This window comes from Poecilia mexicana, unplaced genomic scaffold (assembly GCF_051168715.1).
Source record: "Poecilia mexicana isolate PSO_F unplaced genomic scaffold, ASM5116871v1 scaffold_9, whole genome shotgun sequence".
In the NCBI taxonomy this organism is placed as follows: Eukaryota; Metazoa; Chordata; class Actinopteri; order Cyprinodontiformes; family Poeciliidae; genus Poecilia; species Poecilia mexicana.
Genome location: NW_028263378.1, coordinates 4,363,759 through 4,381,065, shown reverse-complemented (window position 1 = coordinate 4,381,065; position 17,307 = coordinate 4,363,759). Strand labels below are relative to the sequence as shown.

The 17,307-nt window shown below is 37.6% G+C and overlaps 1 protein-coding gene across 1 annotated transcript in view; it reads left to right on the top strand.

Moving 5' to 3' along the window:
- Positions 1-17,307, top strand: part of fras1 (Fraser extracellular matrix complex subunit 1) — a 265,712-nt gene that overhangs the window by 204,377 nt on the left and 44,028 nt on the right. Inside the window, exons 29-41 of the mRNA XM_015012328.2 lie at positions 1,182-1,341; positions 2,020-2,198; positions 6,444-6,560; positions 6,984-7,098; positions 7,520-7,657; positions 8,045-8,077; positions 9,095-9,226; positions 9,316-9,438; positions 10,425-10,672; positions 11,512-11,663; positions 12,905-13,067; positions 15,376-15,508; positions 16,374-16,558. Coding sequence (XP_014867814.2) covers positions 1,182-1,341; positions 2,020-2,198; positions 6,444-6,560; positions 6,984-7,098; positions 7,520-7,657; positions 8,045-8,077; positions 9,095-9,226; positions 9,316-9,438; positions 10,425-10,672; positions 11,512-11,663; positions 12,905-13,067; positions 15,376-15,508; positions 16,374-16,558 — 1,878 coding nt within the window. The remainder of the gene's footprint in view (positions 1-1,181; positions 1,342-2,019; positions 2,199-6,443; positions 6,561-6,983; positions 7,099-7,519; positions 7,658-8,044; positions 8,078-9,094; positions 9,227-9,315; positions 9,439-10,424; positions 10,673-11,511; positions 11,664-12,904; positions 13,068-15,375; positions 15,509-16,373; positions 16,559-17,307) is intronic.

The following is a 17,307-nucleotide window of genomic DNA, read 5'->3' as shown; positions in this document are numbered from 1 at the left end:
ACTAGCTGCTAATACACCCTTGCTAAGTAGTCTGTAAATTTACCGGTTGGCTGAACAAAGTTCATACATTTTTGTGGAGATGTAGATCTTAAATTCCATTCATAATGGTCTTATAAAGTCTTACATTTGAGTTGAAGTCTTTCGAAAACTTGATTAAGATAATTTAACATTGTTGTGTGAACCAGCTGTGAATACTTTTGCAGGGCAGTTTTTAAAGAAAAACTGCAGATTTCTCAAAAACAGGTTAAATCAGGCTGATTTTCAGGTGAAGGAGCAGATAGCAGCCATTACCTCTTTGCACATCTGGTCGTTGATATTTTTGCCATTTTTCTGTTTCTGTCAGTGTGAGGTAGCGATGAACAGATTATTTAAGATGATTAAATAATTCCTGTGCCCACTGAACACTTTATGTTGCCCTTACTGCTTAATCAAAGCTTAAATTTATGACTTAATCTGGTTAAAAATGTTTCGTAACAAAGAAAAACTAAGTTGTTTTTAGTTAATAGTTTTCATCTGTGAGATCAGTCCATCCCCAGGGTTTGTTTTTAAAAGCAGAGCTGATATTCCTAAACTTTTCAGTGATATTTAGTGTTTTGCTCCTTCAAAAGTGTCTTTGTTAAAGTTTCTTGTGTTACAGTTCTCATTCTCTGACACAGGATTTCTACATCAGCTATTTTTATTTAGACAGCAGGGTGACACAGCGAGGTAAAAGGTCTCGATTCAAACCTTCATGACAGAATTTCTCTGAATTTTTTTTCTTTAACTTGAATCGCCTTGAGCGACAATGAATCATCAGCAATCTCTAGGCTCTCCCTACATCTAGCCCTGCTCTTTGTTTGCAGGCAGTGGGATCGATACGGCATTACAAAAATAACCCTGATTGTAAAGTTTTCAGTTCACAGATCAGTCACTGAACTTGCTGTTGTTTCTTATTTCTGCTCCATGGTGCTGACGACGGATGCTGCTGCATGGAAAACTCCTGGGGCTTAAAAAAAACAGAAGTGAAAGCATACAAGAAAAATAGGGGATAATGTGAAGTAAAATATCACTTTCTCTGTGGGTTAAAACCAGGCTGCATGTGTAATTTCAGCTAATAGCAGAAATGTTATCCTGCTGCTCCGGTGGCAGAAAGGCGAACACCCGGGAACCTCCATCTGACTCTGATGTGTTTGTTTCTGCAGCCTCAGGATTCTCCTCATCTGGTGTCTCTGCCGATGACCTGGGTGAAGGAGGGAGGCACGGTGCGGCTCGATAAGAAGTACCTGCAGACGGACGTTAAAGGAGTCGGCGCCGACGACATCGTCTACACCATCCTGGCCTCAGAGGGGCAACCCAAACATGGTGAGAGATCGGTTCAGAGTCATGCTTCTTTTACTGCTGAAACGATTAATCAGTCTTTTAAATAATCATCAACTATTTTAGTAATTGATTAATCGTTAACTGGAGTATACAGACTCAAAAAAGTTATTTCTAAACTAAATCTGTTTGCTTTAGGGCTGATAATTAATGATATCTTTAATTATATCATGATTACAGTTAACATGTTCTACCACAAAGTCCTTAAATATCATAGTTTTAGCTTCACTCATTTAAAATGTATTTAAAATAAGAAAAATCTCCTATTGAGCACCTTTTGCTAACCAATTATTAATCGGTTAATTCATAGAATAACAAACAGATCAGCCCTACATTCTTGGTGTTAAGTCAAGCAGACACTGGAATAAACATCTTTTCATGTGTTGATGTTGCATTTATTTTTTAGCTGCAGATCCAACAAATAAGCACCAAATTAAATGCTTTTATTGTATTTTAAGCAATAAAATATGTAGAAAAGAATGTGTTCGTTTGCTTCTTTTAATGCATTTATTATAAAAGTTGCTCAGTCTCTTAAAACCAACTCCACTGTCGTATATTTAGGACATTTTTGATGCCCTTTATTTTTTATTCTCCTTATGTTGCTTGACTGATTTGTTGCACAATGAGAGGAGAAACGTTTGATCACCTTCATCCTCTGTCCAGGGGAGGTGGTGCTTGTGTCCATGCCGGCTGACAGCCCCCCAGAGGGCTGGCATCCCTCCCTGATGGACGACCAGCTCTTCACGCCGACGGCGTCTTTCACCCAGCAGGACGTGAACGACGGCACCGTCTGGTACCGCCACTTCGGCTCCAGCTACGACAGCGACTCCTTCCAGTTCCAGGTCAGGGCTCAACGCTCACACCGGGCTTAATGTTGCTCACTAAATGATGGATCTGAGGTGAATTTTCGACTTCACCAAAGTCTGAAATTTTGGACTTCTGATTTTGAAACTCCAAGTTTTTCTCAAAAGTATCTGAGGTTAATCTCAAAATTTTTGAGTGTTTTTCTGGAAAAGTTTTCACTTTTCGCAAAAGTGGAAACTTTACAAAAAACTGCACAGAAAATATATTTTCCATTTAAGATAGAAAAAAAACTGTAAATATGTTCTATCAAAGAACATAAGAAATATGTTTTACCAAACAAATTTGGTAGAACATTTTATTTTAAATAGGCTTAAATGTGCCAAATTTTGTATCCATTTAATCGATTGGACATAATTGATTAATTGGAGTTGGTCCAATTAATCAGAGTTGTTATCCAAAGAACTCTCAAAATTTTAATTTTTATTACAAACTATTAACTTTTCAAACTTTTCAAAAGTCAAAAATTTGAAACTCTCTCCTGAAACTTTTTCTATCTAGAACATTTCTGCAATTAATCTCAAAATTTCAGATTTTTTTCTAGCAATTCTTTTGACTTTCCAACTCAAATTATATTTTATTTTCTAGAAGAATTACACTACGTGTTTTCTCGAAAATGTTTGACTTTTCATGTAAATTTTCTGAGATTAATCTCAGAGTTTTTTCTCCTCCTTTCTTTTCTTTTCTATTTACCCTAATACGCCATTGTATTTACCTGAGGTCAAAGGTTACGTTCTGAATTTATGGATTAAGATCTGTATAATTTTGTGTCCTAAAGCTCAACTCCTAAACCTTTTCCCACAGCCATCTATTTTCAGCTTTGCTTACTTTCCTTCAGTCTCTGTGTGACCATAAGCCAAAATCCATTTTTAGGTTTGCTAGGTGAAAATTAAAAATGTAACATGGGAGTAAAAACAATAAATCCAAAGAGGAAACAGTGACAAAGACTCCTGCTGTTGTTTTCTTGGACTTTATGCTCTTTGTGGTGTTTTTCTGAAGCTCAAACAAAGTTCACCTCCACCGTCTCTCTCCTGGAGACTCTGCCCTTTCTAACATCTCTCTCTCTTACTTCTCCGTCTCACAATCGATCTTTCTTCACCTTCACCTCCCTCCTCCATTTTTGTTCTTTTTCTTAAAACTTTCTCAAACTGTTCAAAGAAATCTAAAAAGCTTTTCTTTTTTTTACCATATCTAACTTTTGTTCTCTGTCATGAAAAGCACTTTTGATTATCTGGCGTATTAATGCTGCTAAATACTTAAAAGTTTCCTTTAGTTTGGAGCATTAGCCACCACAAAGCTGGTTTAAATCTGACAGCTTTATCCTTCTCATCTTCATTCTGTTTGCTGAAGATTCTCACCTCTTTAATCCAAGTTTCAGAACCGATGCAGAGAGCTGATCATCCTACAGAGACTTATGTTGAACATCAGTAATGCAGCCAAATTATTCGCAAATTGGCTCAAAATCCTATCAAGTCCCTGTAATGGAGTATTAATCAGTGTTTTCCACCTTCAGTAGCAAGAGGCAGCCAAAAGCTGATGGCAACATCTAATTATCCTTGAACGCATCGCAGTTTCAAGGATAACTTTTTAGGAGAAAAGAAAATGTCCCAGAAATGTTCTGCTTTGTAAAGTTTTCCACAGTAACTTGTCAAGGTGTTGATAGTCTATAAAGTTTAGTTACTTTCTCTGTTACTGTTGTTTTTCTTCAGTTTGATTTAATCAAATGTTTAAGTTACCATCAGTCATTCAGGGTTATTTTCCAACCACATTTCTTCCTCCAAGATGATGGTTCTCCACTTTCCTTCCAGTTTTATTAAAATGTTGGACAGTTCTTTACCCAGTTTTTGTAGTTTCCATTCTTAAGGAATTTAAGAAGGAAAAAAAGTCGGTCCAGTGTGAAAAAGTAATCACCCCCCTCAACAAAGTATTAATTAAAAGGATTATATTATGCAAAATTAACCTCTTCCGTATTTTTGTAATTACACTTTGGTCTCTACTGCTTCTAAAAGCAACCCAGCAAACAGAAAAAAACACCCACACTTCTTTTTTTTTACTTCTTTTTTTTCAAAAAGTTAATATTTCTTAGTGGACAGCCCTGTTACCTAGCAACACAAGTGGAGGTTTAGTTGGTTTTACCGCTGTAGGCCCTGTACAATGCCTGCTGGAAAAGAGTTTTATTGTCAACTTACCATCCAGAAACCTCCTGCTTCATTCTTTTTGATTGTGCAGGAGGCGCCACTTCTTCTTTTCGAAGACATACAGTTGTAGAATTGTGCATCTTTTGCAGCCATTTTCATGTGTGAGTGTAAACGTTGAGTTGGGGTCCGTGGCCAGCTGCAGCTTATGTGGATTTAAGCACTAAAACAGCTCATTCTGAAAGGCAGAACTGAGCAGACTGAAATATAATCAATCAAGAAGGATTTTGTGCAAAAAAAAAAAAAAAAAAAAAAAAATCAATAAACTTGTTTTGCATAGCCCAGAGACCTAACTGGTTTAAAAGGAAGCCTAATAGCTCCTTTAGCTGGTTGGTGCATTAAATTCATAAACTTTCTCACAATGTAAAGTAGGATAAAAGATCTCAAAAAAACATAATAATATTTAATAATAATAATAATAATAATAATTATTATTATTATTATTATTATTATTATTATTATTATTATTATTATTATTATTATAAACTTGCTGAACTTTATTAGCACAAATATGAACAGATTACAGAAGTTTGTTGTAGAAACAAACCAACAAAAAAGCAGAGACCTTCAGAAAGTTTTAAGCAGTACCATATATAAGCAGCAGAGCATTTATGTTGAATCGAATCTGCCGTATAATCGGTAGTTTACCGCAGCAATGCTGCCGTCAATAAATCCCGCTGACTCGACTCTGACTCTCATGACATCACATTACTTGTGATTGGTGGCACTGATTTCATCTCTACAAGTTGTGAAACTATATTTACGTCCAAAAAGATGCGACACAAAGCGTGGATTCAGACAGAACGACTTCAGGGTCAAACGTGAAGCTTTCCTTTTGTCGTGTTGCCTTCAGTCATCATAATCTCTCACAGTCTAATTGAAAACCTCAAACATGTTGGAAGCGTGAAGCTCAGAGGTCAGAGAAAGCCGATCGTGTTCAGCATTAGTGGCTATTAGCGCTCGGAGATAACATGTTGAGAAGAAAAGCTGCTAACCTGGGAGGACCGGAGGGATGTGAGCGGTTACTCCGGTAAGCGTCCCTCCGCTTTCAAAGCAACCTTTTACCCTCGGCGCTTCCATAAAGTGCTTTACAGAGCTTCCTCTCATCTGCTGGGATGAAAGCAGACGCTTTTCTTTTTTTTACTCTTTTTGAAGCATTGTAAAAGTTTAATGGCTGTGGTTGTTGACAGAAGATTTGAACTCTAACAATCAGACCTCTTTCCAGGCCATTGTCACACCTGTGAAAATTGTCACAGCAGGAACTGATATTAGGTTATTAGCGTAAAGGTCAGACTGGTCAGGCGTTTGATTTTATGTTTTATTTCCACAATAAGAGAGAAAACCAATTCAAGGGGAAAATATTTTGGAGGAATCCAGTTTAAAAGCAGGCCCTTTGTTTTCTTATCTGCTTTAGGACTGAAACGATTAATCAGACTAATTGTGATTTATCGATCATTGAAATAATCATCAGATTATTTAATAATATATTAATGGTTAACTTCAGTTTGCAGACTCATTAAAAAGCATTGTTTTCCTGTACTGTAGCTCTATCTACTTTAGGGCTGAAACGATTAATTGGGATTAATCAATTATTGAAACAAGTGTTAACTAATTTAATTATCAATTAATCGATAACTGCAGTAAACAGACTCAAAAAAAAAAAAAGATTTTGTCCTCATTTTGGACTTTGTGGACCAGAACCAAATGGCCTCCTGAAACGTCACACTGGACTCCAACCAGTGTGGATCATTCACCTCTTAACTCTTTCTCCAGACTCTTTATTCCCAAATAAATTGTCAAATTCATGAGAAAATAAGACTTTGGACTCTGAAGAACCTTCTCTGTGAAGATGGAGAATGTGTGTGATGAATCTACATAATCAGTTTTTAATTAAATCCCTAAAATAAATGAACTTTTTGATGATGTTTTAATTTACTGAGCTGTTGCCGGATGTTCAGTGTCTGATTATGGAACGGTTTCTGTGTGTGTGTGTGTGTGCGTGTGTGTGTGTGTGTGCGTGCGTGCGCGCAGGTTTCCTCGGACGTTTCTCCTCTCATTCAGAGCGATGCCCAGACGTTCACCATCGGCGTTTTGCCTCAGATGCCGGGATTCCCGCAGCTGGCCCCGGACTGCGACCTGCAGATCACCGTAAGCAAAACCAAACACAGTATTGATTTCTGAACTCTTCCTGAGTTTAAACTGTTGTTTATAAATGAATGTAAACTTGTTGAGTCGCGTTAGTGACATGACTGTGATTCAGCTTCTAGAGGAGTAAAAAACAGAGAACAGGAAGTTAAAAATTGAAATAATGTAAATCTGGAGAGTAGTAGGAGAAAGTAGCAAAGTGAAGTGAAATCATGAGTCTATTTTCATGAGTTGGCTGATTTCTTCAAAATTATTTATTTTTGACTTTATTTTTTTGACCTTTTATTACATTTGTATGTAATAAAACTGTAGTTTGTGTCTGGAATATGATCCCGATAGTTGGATCAAAGTCTGTCGTGTTGGTTTCATATGTAGCTGCTTTTTTATTTTCTCATCTTAATCTATTAATTGTGTCTATTTGTGGAGGCTCTGGAGGATCAGGTGACAGAAGTAACGCCTTCAGCGCTCTCCTTCATCGATTCTGGGACTCCCAGCGAAAAGCTCGTCTATAACGTCACCAAGCCGCTTTTACCGGGACAAGGTGAGACACACACACACACACACACACACACACACACCTACACACACACACGCACAGGTTTCTATTTCTACTCATATTTTTACGTTGTATTGATTTTCATTCATTTTAGTAGCTGAATTTATCAAACACTTTTTTACATAAGTAAAATTTTCTTTAATAAAACTATTTGAAATAATATTAACTAATGAATTAATTAATAAAAATAATAATAAATGGTTGATACATTAAAAATATATATTTACATACATAACAACATAACATAAATCCTTCATGTGTTGAAGTGTCGGATCTTTTCCTTTCCTTCGTCTTTCATTGGAGTCTCTTTGTTTGACCTGAGAAATGTAAACATGTTTTACCTGGAAGCGAATAAAATGTAAAATCTTTTGTCCCAGTCAGTTTGTAAACGTGTTTTATTTTCCAGGACTCCTCGAGCATCGGGACCGGCCGTACAAGGCAGTGCAACATTTCACGCAGGCTGACGTCAACAACGGGAAGATAATCTACCGACCGCCGGCAGCGCCGTCCCACCTCCAGGAGCTCTACCAGTACTCCTTTACTGGTGCGACTTCACTTTCAGCCATTCATGATTTTATGCTTCAGCCATTTTATAAACTCTGGACACAGTCTCTTAAAAAGCAGCGCAGAGGTTGGACTCCGTTTAAAAGCAGTCTGAGGGCGGCTTGGGAAGTTCAGAGGATATTTTAAGTCACCTTGGTTCTGAAAGATAATCCATAATCCAACATCAAAGCGGTCCGAGTTAAATGTTTCTTAATCCTGGTTTTGGAGCAGAACCTCCATCCTCTTTGCCTCCTCAGTTGTTTTAAGCCTTGCTGCTTATTTGTTGAGGTTTTTTGTGCAGTGCGACAGCGCCTGAATGCACAGTTGGGTTTTATTTTACTTTCATCGGCTTCCAATTGTAACCTTTTGCTGTGTTTGAACCCGACAGGCCTGCCGGAGTCGCTGAGCATTTATTTCACAGGTAAATATTCTTCACCCACCTGAAACCTGAAAGGGAGACGGCATGAAGGAGGCACTTTGTCCTCATTTTATACAAACAAACTCCTTCTTTTAACCTTTTTTGTGTTGTCTTGGCTGTCTTTGATGAGGATGTCTCCTTATATTTCCTCTCTGTCTTTATCTTGCACTTCTCTGTTTTTTCTTCTGTTCAGGTTTTCCTGGTGTATCTGTATTTTTCCCTTTTTAATCTAATCTTTGTATCTTTCTTATTTATTATCCGCTCATCCTTGGATGGGTTTCCTCCCACAGTTCAGAAGCCGTTGGGTTAATTGGTCTCTTTAAATTGCCTGGTTGTAAACTACAGACTGTAGTTTGATAGTGTTTCACTGACACATTGTTTTTCAGGAACAGATTAGAAGCAGTCAAACTGCTTTTTGTTACTCAGTTAATAAACCAAAACACCAAAAAGTTCATTCATAATTCAGGAAAATAAAACTTGTTTGGGTTGTTAATGCTACCTCACCTTTTGAAAAATCAAAACTTTCAGTTTTTGATAAATATATCCTCCAGGAATTTTGGTTTTGTTTCACAGAACCACAATTTTATTTCTGTTTTTAGGGTTCAGCATTTTTTGCAAAAAGAGGATGGACACATTTTCCTCTTTGGGATGTTATTTATTGAAATGATGTAAAAAATAACACATAGTTTCCAACTTAATGACTAGAAAAATAGATCTAAAAATATATAACTGGTTCTTATAATGCCATGCTGTTGTGGAAATTCAAAGCAATTATTCCATAAAAATAATATAAACAGCTAAAATTGTTGTTACAACTGTTTTTAAAAAGGGTAGTTGGCTCTTTTTCATTTTTATCAAAAGTTATTCTACACTTACAAAGTGTGAAATTCACAGCCTTATGGTCATATTGATATGCTTTGACGTTGTTTTATTCTATTATTTAAAGGAACTCCAATGGTGGGGCCTTGTTGTGTTTGTTTCTGTGGGTCTTTGTTACATTTTGTGTTTTTTGTGCCTCAGTGTCGGACGGCGAACACACCACTCCTGAGCTGGACTTTGTGATCCTGCCGCTGTCGAACCACCAGCAGCCGCCGGTGTTTCAGGTCCTGGACCCGCTGCTGGAAGTCCAGCTGGGGGGACAAGCTGCAGTCGGTGAGAGACAATGAAAAGCAGCTCGATTCCTCTCCGCAGCAGCTTCTCTCTGAGCGTTTTCTCTTCTCTTGTCTGTTTCCTTTCTGCAGGAGGTCAGCAGCTGGCGGTGAGCGACGCCGACACGGCGCCGGACGACCTGGAGTTTGAGCTGGTTGACGCTCCCATCCACGGAGAGCTGATGAGGAGGGACGACAACGTCCGCATGAGTAACGGTAACCAAGACGACCACAGGAGAGACGGATTTCTGTTTTCAAATTCATTAGCAATGCATCTAATTTATTTCCAAAATAAAAGCATCTTAGAAGATAACCAGTGAGGCGGCCATGTTTACCTGCACTGATGAAGAGTTTGTCAGTTTGTCTTGTAGATACTGACAGGAAAATATCAGATGGCAAATTATGTTCCTAATCTGTTCAATAACTGATAAAAAGCCTTCTGGAGGTTTTTGGATCTGCACTGCAAAAATGCAAATATTTTTGTGTTGGTTTCTAGTGCAAATATATCAGTACACTCGAAATAAGACAAAACAGGAAATAGTCAATAATTCCTTAATATTGATGAAAATATTGGCAGATTATTTCACTTATAATACAGAAAAAATGTTTTCTTATATGTTAAATAATCTGCAAATGGAACAAGTAATTATTGACTTAAAACAAGCTCAAATATCTTGCTGAATATTTTTTTGTAAGTTAGTTTTGTCTTATTTCAAGTACTTTCACTATAAAATAGACAAAATTACTATGTAGGATTTTGTGTTTTTGTAGAGATCGGTTTCTGTGGTGATGCTGCTGAAAACCCAAAATAACCCAAATTTAGTTTTCTGAAAGACTCTCTGCCCTACTTCCTGTTGAAGCCCACAGAATGACGGATCCTACGCTGTAGTTAGAAATGGGAATGAGGTGATATGTAAATTATTCGTTCTGGAGTTTCATAGCAAATCCTGCTGCAATGTTTTTTTGCTGAAAAGCCAAAAATGTATCTGACTCTCAGGTCCAGTTGTTTTAAGCTCTTCTAATTGTTTCTCTGATTGTAAATTAAGACAAATTAAGACTTCCTGATCGACGTATATATGATCTGCTCTCTGGTTTTTCTCTTTTCAAAGGACTTTACATTATCCTAATTATAGGTGCACAATATATCGGCATCTGCTGATCTGTCATTTTTTTAAGATATCGGTTCTCGTCTTTCTCTCTAGGCGACACTTTCTCCTTCGCCGACGTCACCCACCAAGTCCTGCTCTACCGGCACGCCGGCCTCTCCACCCAGGACGACGCCATGTCCTTCTCGGTCAGTGACGGCATCTCCATGGCGACCACGGTGGTGCAGGTGACGGTGCTGGACGGAGCGGGCGACGGGCCACAGAGAGACCCGGCGGCTACGCTGTCGCTGGAAGTGGGAGAGAAAAGCAGCACAGTCATCAGACGCTCACACCTGGCCTACACAGTGAGTGGGGAGAGATGCATGCTGGGTAAAAGGTCTTAGAAACGCATCAGACTTTTTTATAGTAATAATAATAATAATTGTCTATAAAGCGCTTTCAAACAAAGTGCTGAGGAAAAGGGAAGGAGGTCAGCTATGCTAGCTTGACTATGACAACCGTAACATGTAGATGTGCTGTGGAATCAGGTGTGTTTCAGTTCAGTTTAAAAAAAAAATTAAGTAGACCCACACACCAACTCTAACAGATAATCAGTAGAGCAGCTGTTTAAATTACCCAGTCAACCACCGCTGTGTTAGCTTAGCTTGTAGCAGCAGTAGCTAATCTACCACAGTGATCAGTTATTAATAATCCCAAATTAAACAACAAGGATAAAAACATAAAACTGAATGTTCTGTTCTTTGTTGGGGAAATGCTGGAGTGTTTTTTTGGGGTTGAATCCTGAAACATATAGTGGCGTTGTTGTCAGTTGCTATGGAAACGCTGTGTGTAGCGAAGAGAGCAAGAAAAATGTTTGTTTTTTTAGTTGTTCTTTCTATATTATTTTCTCCCTTTGTTGTTTCGCACTGCACTGAAATATTAAGACCTGCATCTCTGGGTTTCATTTTGATTATTCAGCTGTTTTGACTCAGCAGTGCAGGTATGGATGGCATGTAAGACATTCGTCTTTTTGCCCTACGCACATCTATGTGCGAGATTTCCAGATGTGAACAATGACGCTCTAGGGGGTGTATAGTTAAAGGCAAGAGTTTTTAATGTTTAGCACTTCACTGTTCAGCTCTGCCCCATAAAATCCCCATAAAACCCCGTTGAGCTGAGAGCCTCTGTGCTTTGGCGTTGCCAGGACAACACGTCCTCTGACGACCAGATCCACATCCAGCTGGTGTCGGTGCCGATGTACGGCGTCCTGACCAGGACTTCCTCCCAGCAGGAGGCGCAGGAGCTGAGGGAGTATTCCTCCTTCAGCCAGGAGGACGTCAACCTGCACAGGATCAGGTAAGGCAGGGACATCCAGGCGATGGAGTTACTGATTTATGTAGAGCATTAGTGAAAATTGATGAAGTTACTGACACCTTTTAATGGTTTAAATCCACTTTTTCTCCAGTGCTCCTCTGAGCTTCAAAGTTAATACTTTTTACACTGTGGATCGCATCTCATTAGGATTTCAGTGCAACTTCAGATACCCGTAAAAGCCTGTGAAGCAGAGCAACCTGAAGAGGAAGGCTGATTTTTAAGGCTATTAAAAAACCCAAAGAAGCCATTATCAGAAAAACAAGAAGCTCTCATCCTAAAGTCAAAAGATTTTCCAGGGATAATTATGATCTCTGGTTTCGTTAAGGGCCTTCAGGACCGCAGGAGCTCTAATAAAGACACCACTTGAAAAGAAGAGATGAGCTGTTTATTCCAGATTGTAGGTGATAAAATGGTGTTAAGGGTTCTTTATGCTGGAGCTGCAGTCGTTATTAGCTGAAACCAGGAGAGGAAAACTTAAAACTAACTTATTTTTCTTCAATCTAATGTTTCTGAAAGACACAAAACGAGACTTGAACCTTTTTCCTTTCTCAAACTGAGCCTGTTAGCATAAACTTGGATTAGCATAAATGTAAAATAAAAGGATAAATATTTTTTATTTATTTAAAGTAAGGCTCAAACGATTAATCGTGATTAATGGATTGTTGAAATAATTGTTTTGGAAAAAAGCAATTTGCTGAAAACCATCATATTTAGAGCAGTAAATAAGCTAAAACTGTATAAATATGAATACATTTTGCATTTAAGATAAAAAAAAACACCTTTGTAAATATCTTTGGGTTTTAGCTTCACTCAGGCCAGATTCACTAAAGGAATGTTATTGTATGGCATTTTAGGCAATAAAATGTTTTTCTTCTTTAAAAAAATGAATTATTTGTTTTATTTGCATCTCTTAATGTATTTCTGTTGTAAATAAAAGGTTTAAGTGTTTAATTAGAAAATCTGGAGAGCGTGCCCCTTTTATCCGATTAATCAATTAATTGTCAGAATAATCGAAAAGTTCATTGATTACTAAAATAAGCGTCAGTTGCAGCCCCACTGCAAACATTGTCATGCTTTGCTAACACTGTCATTTGAATGAATCCTGAATTTTTCTGGGTTTCATGCATTTTTCTGTTGAACTGAATCAGGATAAGTTTTTTCCTCCTGCATGTCGGTCAGTTTGTGATTTTCTAATGAAAACCAACCCGGTGCTCCATGTGCAGGTACGTCACGTCGCTGGAGACGGGAAGCCAGCCGGTGACGGACGTCTTCCATTTCGTTGTTCACGACGAAGACAGCAATCGCCTCGACAACCAGATGTGCACAATCACCATCACGGCCTCGCCCAGACAGCCGCCGGTGGTCACTGTGCAGGGCGGCATCAAGGTGGGCTCCTGTTTTATTCCCTTCCTCTTTCACTCACTTTGGTTTGAATCACCAGTATTAAATGTTGAGTCACAAAATCTGCTCACATTTTCAGCAGAACAAGGATCTCAGGTGGTAGTTTTTCAGGATTCCTTAAGGGAAATATATAATTTGTTGCTATTGTTTTATTTTAATACCAAAGTTATCAGCCTGAGGGAGAGGAAAACACATCTGAGTGAATTAATGAATATTATATTAATCCTCAAAGTGAGGATACGAAATATTGCTGCAACAAATAATTGAGAAGTAAACTCTCTGGTGCAAAGTAATGAAACACCTGTTTAGTTTCAACAAGGTGAAACTAAACACCTTGTTGTTTGTTACAGCGCAGAAGATCTGCAGCTCTGACTGCATTTCCATTATGTGCAAAAATCTTTAACAATATTCTACTAATGTTGACAAAAACACAATTTAACAATTGCTGTGATTACATTAAATAATAAATTAATTTAAAATCACATGTGAATGAGCTTCTTCATGTGATAAATAATTAAAAACCAATATATATATGTATGTATATATATATATATATATATATATATATATATATATATATATATATATATATATATATATATATATATATATATTTTTTTTTTTTTTTTTTTTTTGATTTATAACATGGGGAAAATGTCTTGTTTCAAGTTAAATAATCTGCAAATCCTTTATCATCAGTATCAAGAAATTATTGACTTAAAACAAGCTCTTATATATTGTAAAAATGTACTTTTAATTCTAGTCTAATTTCAAGTGTACTGAGATATTTACTCTGTGAACTAGACCAAAATTAATTGGTTAGATTTTGTGTTTTTGCAGCGCATAATGGTAAAAGAATAAACATTCAAAGATCAGTAAACTTTAAATTCTAATTAACATTTAACACTAGAACTGGAATATATTTCAAACATCCAAAATAAATAAACAAAACAACAGAAACAATAAATAAAATGAATTCTAAACAAAATGATCCTTCAAAAAGACTGAAGAGTTTTATCATTTAGTTTTTGGTAGAAAGAGAGAAAAGAAATGGAAATTATTGATATAATTTTAATTCATCATTGATGTATTACTTATTGTGACTGAAAATAATCATAAATTATACTTTTGCAGAGAAACTTTAGTTTGGAGTCGAGGCTTTCATCTCTTCCTGCGTTCCTCCCTTCGCTCTCTGACTTTAACTCGACTCTCTGCTGCGGAACAACCTTGAACATTTCCTTCCGTTCTTATTTACTCTCTGAGTCCAACATGATTTGGCTCTGCCTGAATCTTAACTCGTTCTTGGTCCTTGTGAGCAGATTCCTGTTTCCTGTGTGTCTTCATTAAAAGCCCTGACCTTTAACTTGTTGTCTGCTGTCTGGAAACTTTACTCGCTTCCCGTCTGGAGTTTCTGCTTTGTGATTCTGCGACCTTCTGACTGTCAGCCCACCTTTGCATCACACCAGAACTGGACTGTGCGAGCACTAGCTGTTGTCTTCCTGGTACTCCCAGTTGTGTTTCCTGATTTTGCATGAACTTTTTCCTTTATGCTCTAAAACTTATCACAAACTGTCTTCACCTTCTGTTCCATCGTCCAGTGCCTTTCCGTCTCGTTAGAATATTTCCTGTCTCTGTTTTACTGCTAAAAACATTATAAACATTTTCAGAAAGATCGGAATTTAAATCTCAAAAACTTACTTCAAGCATCACTTGTCATATTGTTCATTGTTATTCTTCTTTGATATTAGAAAATCTTAGAGCTGCAGCTGATGATTAGTTTAATAATCGATTAATATCTGAATTATTCAATTAATTGCTGAATTGACAAGTTAGCAGTAGCTAATGCGCTAACTTGAATTAAATTATGTATGACCTTGAAAGACTACAACTGTACAATTTATTTTTGATATTGTAATTTACATGCGCTATAAATGTGTTTATGTTTTTATCTTGTTCTCCACTGTCCATGTTTCATTTTCTTCCTCTATGTTTCTGGTTTTAAATAATTAGTGGGGAGGAAGTGGAACTGCTTTGTAAACAAACTTCATCCACTTCAAAATAAGAGCATGAATATAAATGTCCACTTGAAGAATAACCAAAACATCAAAACAGGATTTTATTCAGCTGAAAGTTTACAAAACAGCTGGGTAAATTAGAATATATTAAAAAAACATTCATTGAGGGGAAGCTAAATGTTAGCAAAGCGCTAAAGCTGTTCTGAATTAGCATAAATGTTCCCACCATTGTATTTGAAGTGACTCTGTCAGAATGATTCGTTTCCTGTAATCGCCAGGTCCAGGAAGGCGGCCGTGTTCTGCTGTCGACCAATCACATCACAGTATCGGACATGGAAACGCCACAGACCGAGCTGCAGGTTTGGCTCGTCAGCCCTCCCAAATACGGCTTCATCGAAAACACAAAAAGAGGCGAGTTCAGTTCACCAGCTGCACAAAGCAACAAATCCAATTAAACCTGTCGCTCACGATAATTTACACTTTTATGTTTGTGTCTCATTCAATCGATCCCGGCTAAATGTCCTGGAAAAGAAACGCTGCAGACCAAATGCTCTGATGTTTTGTCCTCTGAAAGCTGATTTGAGACGAAACCTGACCTGGCAAATGTAGCTCTGCACGAGCTGGAAGGAGGAAATCAAATTAAAGCCTCCGGTTCTGAAGCAGATTGCAGAAAGTCCTGAAAGTTATTGGATATATCGGAGCTCAAGATAATGGCTCCACAAAGGGAAAGGAAAGCTTTAACAGAGGCAGCCATGTTAGATCATTGATCAGCTATTAGCTTTGCACTCTGACCTCTGTGGAGGAGTAGTAAGAAAAAAACGACAGAAACAGACAAGCAGAGATGGAGATTAATACAAGACCCGCAGGCATCAGCAGCAGGTGGGGGAGGGGCGAAAAAATGAAAATGATGCATTTTATCCATCCATCCATAAGTAAATAACATGGGAACCATATTTTGTTATAAGTGAAATAATCAGCCAACGGCAGTAGAAACTTTTCCTCAATATTAACAAATTATTAAATTAGAAAAACCTCCTATTTCTTGCTGAACAGTTACTTGTAAGTTAGTTTTGTCTTAATTCACAGTACTAAGACATTTGTAGTAGAATCTAGACCAAACGTTTCTGGGTAAGATTTTGTGTTTGTGCAGTGTTGATGGGCCTTATAAGGACTTCCTGTAAACATGTTGACCGTATTGTTGAAGTGGTTCCCGGCCAGCAGTTCTTGTTGTTACGGTTCAGCTGTGACCGCTGCGCCTCTCTTTGTGCCGCTGCAGGTGGCTCGGTGGGCGGCTCGCGCGCTGTGACTCCAGATGTTCCTTTCTCTGTGGAGGATTTGGTTTCTGATCACGTCTTCTACGTCCAGGACAGCCAGCAAAAGGCCAGCCAGGACGTCTTCAGCTTCTACATCAGCGACGGGTACAGCCAGACGGAGACGTTCACTGTGGAGATCAACATCCAGGTAGAAACGTCCGCAGTGCAACAGCTGAGACAAACGTACTGTAGCATTTTGTTTTTGGTTATAAAAGAACGTGAGGATTTTTTGTGGTTAAAAAAGGCTTTTTCTAATCAACTTGATGCTCCCAAATTATTTAGAAGCAAATTATTAAACCAGTCCCCACTTCTTTATCTTTGATTTTCAAGCAGATCAGGATTTTATTTATACAAAATTCAAATTTTCTACATTTTTATCCTTCCGTTTGAGTTTGTGCTGTTTCTAAAAACATCCCAAGCGTTTAAAGAACACCGCCCAGCTGCTTTTTGGCAATAAGTTGATGTTTTTTGCTTTTGGAACAAATTTACGGAATTTATCTTCACAAATCAGCAGGTACTGCCCGTTACCTAGCAACGCCAGTGGAGTTCCGGCCGTTGCCTAGTAACCTGCCAATTGAACTAGCAGTTTTTTAAAATCAACATTAAGAACTATTTTGCTTAAAACAAGCTCCTAATTCTTGCTGAAAAGTTATTTGCAAGTTAATTTTTGTCTTAGTTCAAGTGTTATAAGATATTTGCACTAGAAACTACATAAAAGTACTTTGTAAAATGTTATGTTTTTGCAGTGTAAGCCGGTCTTTTAAGCTTTTTTAAACAGCTTACAACTTGTTTTATTAACATCTGGAGGAAGACTTTATCATAGATCTTACTGTCATCTACAAACCTGCACACTTTGAAATGTTGGAAGTTATTGTAATCTATAATCCATCTAATGTA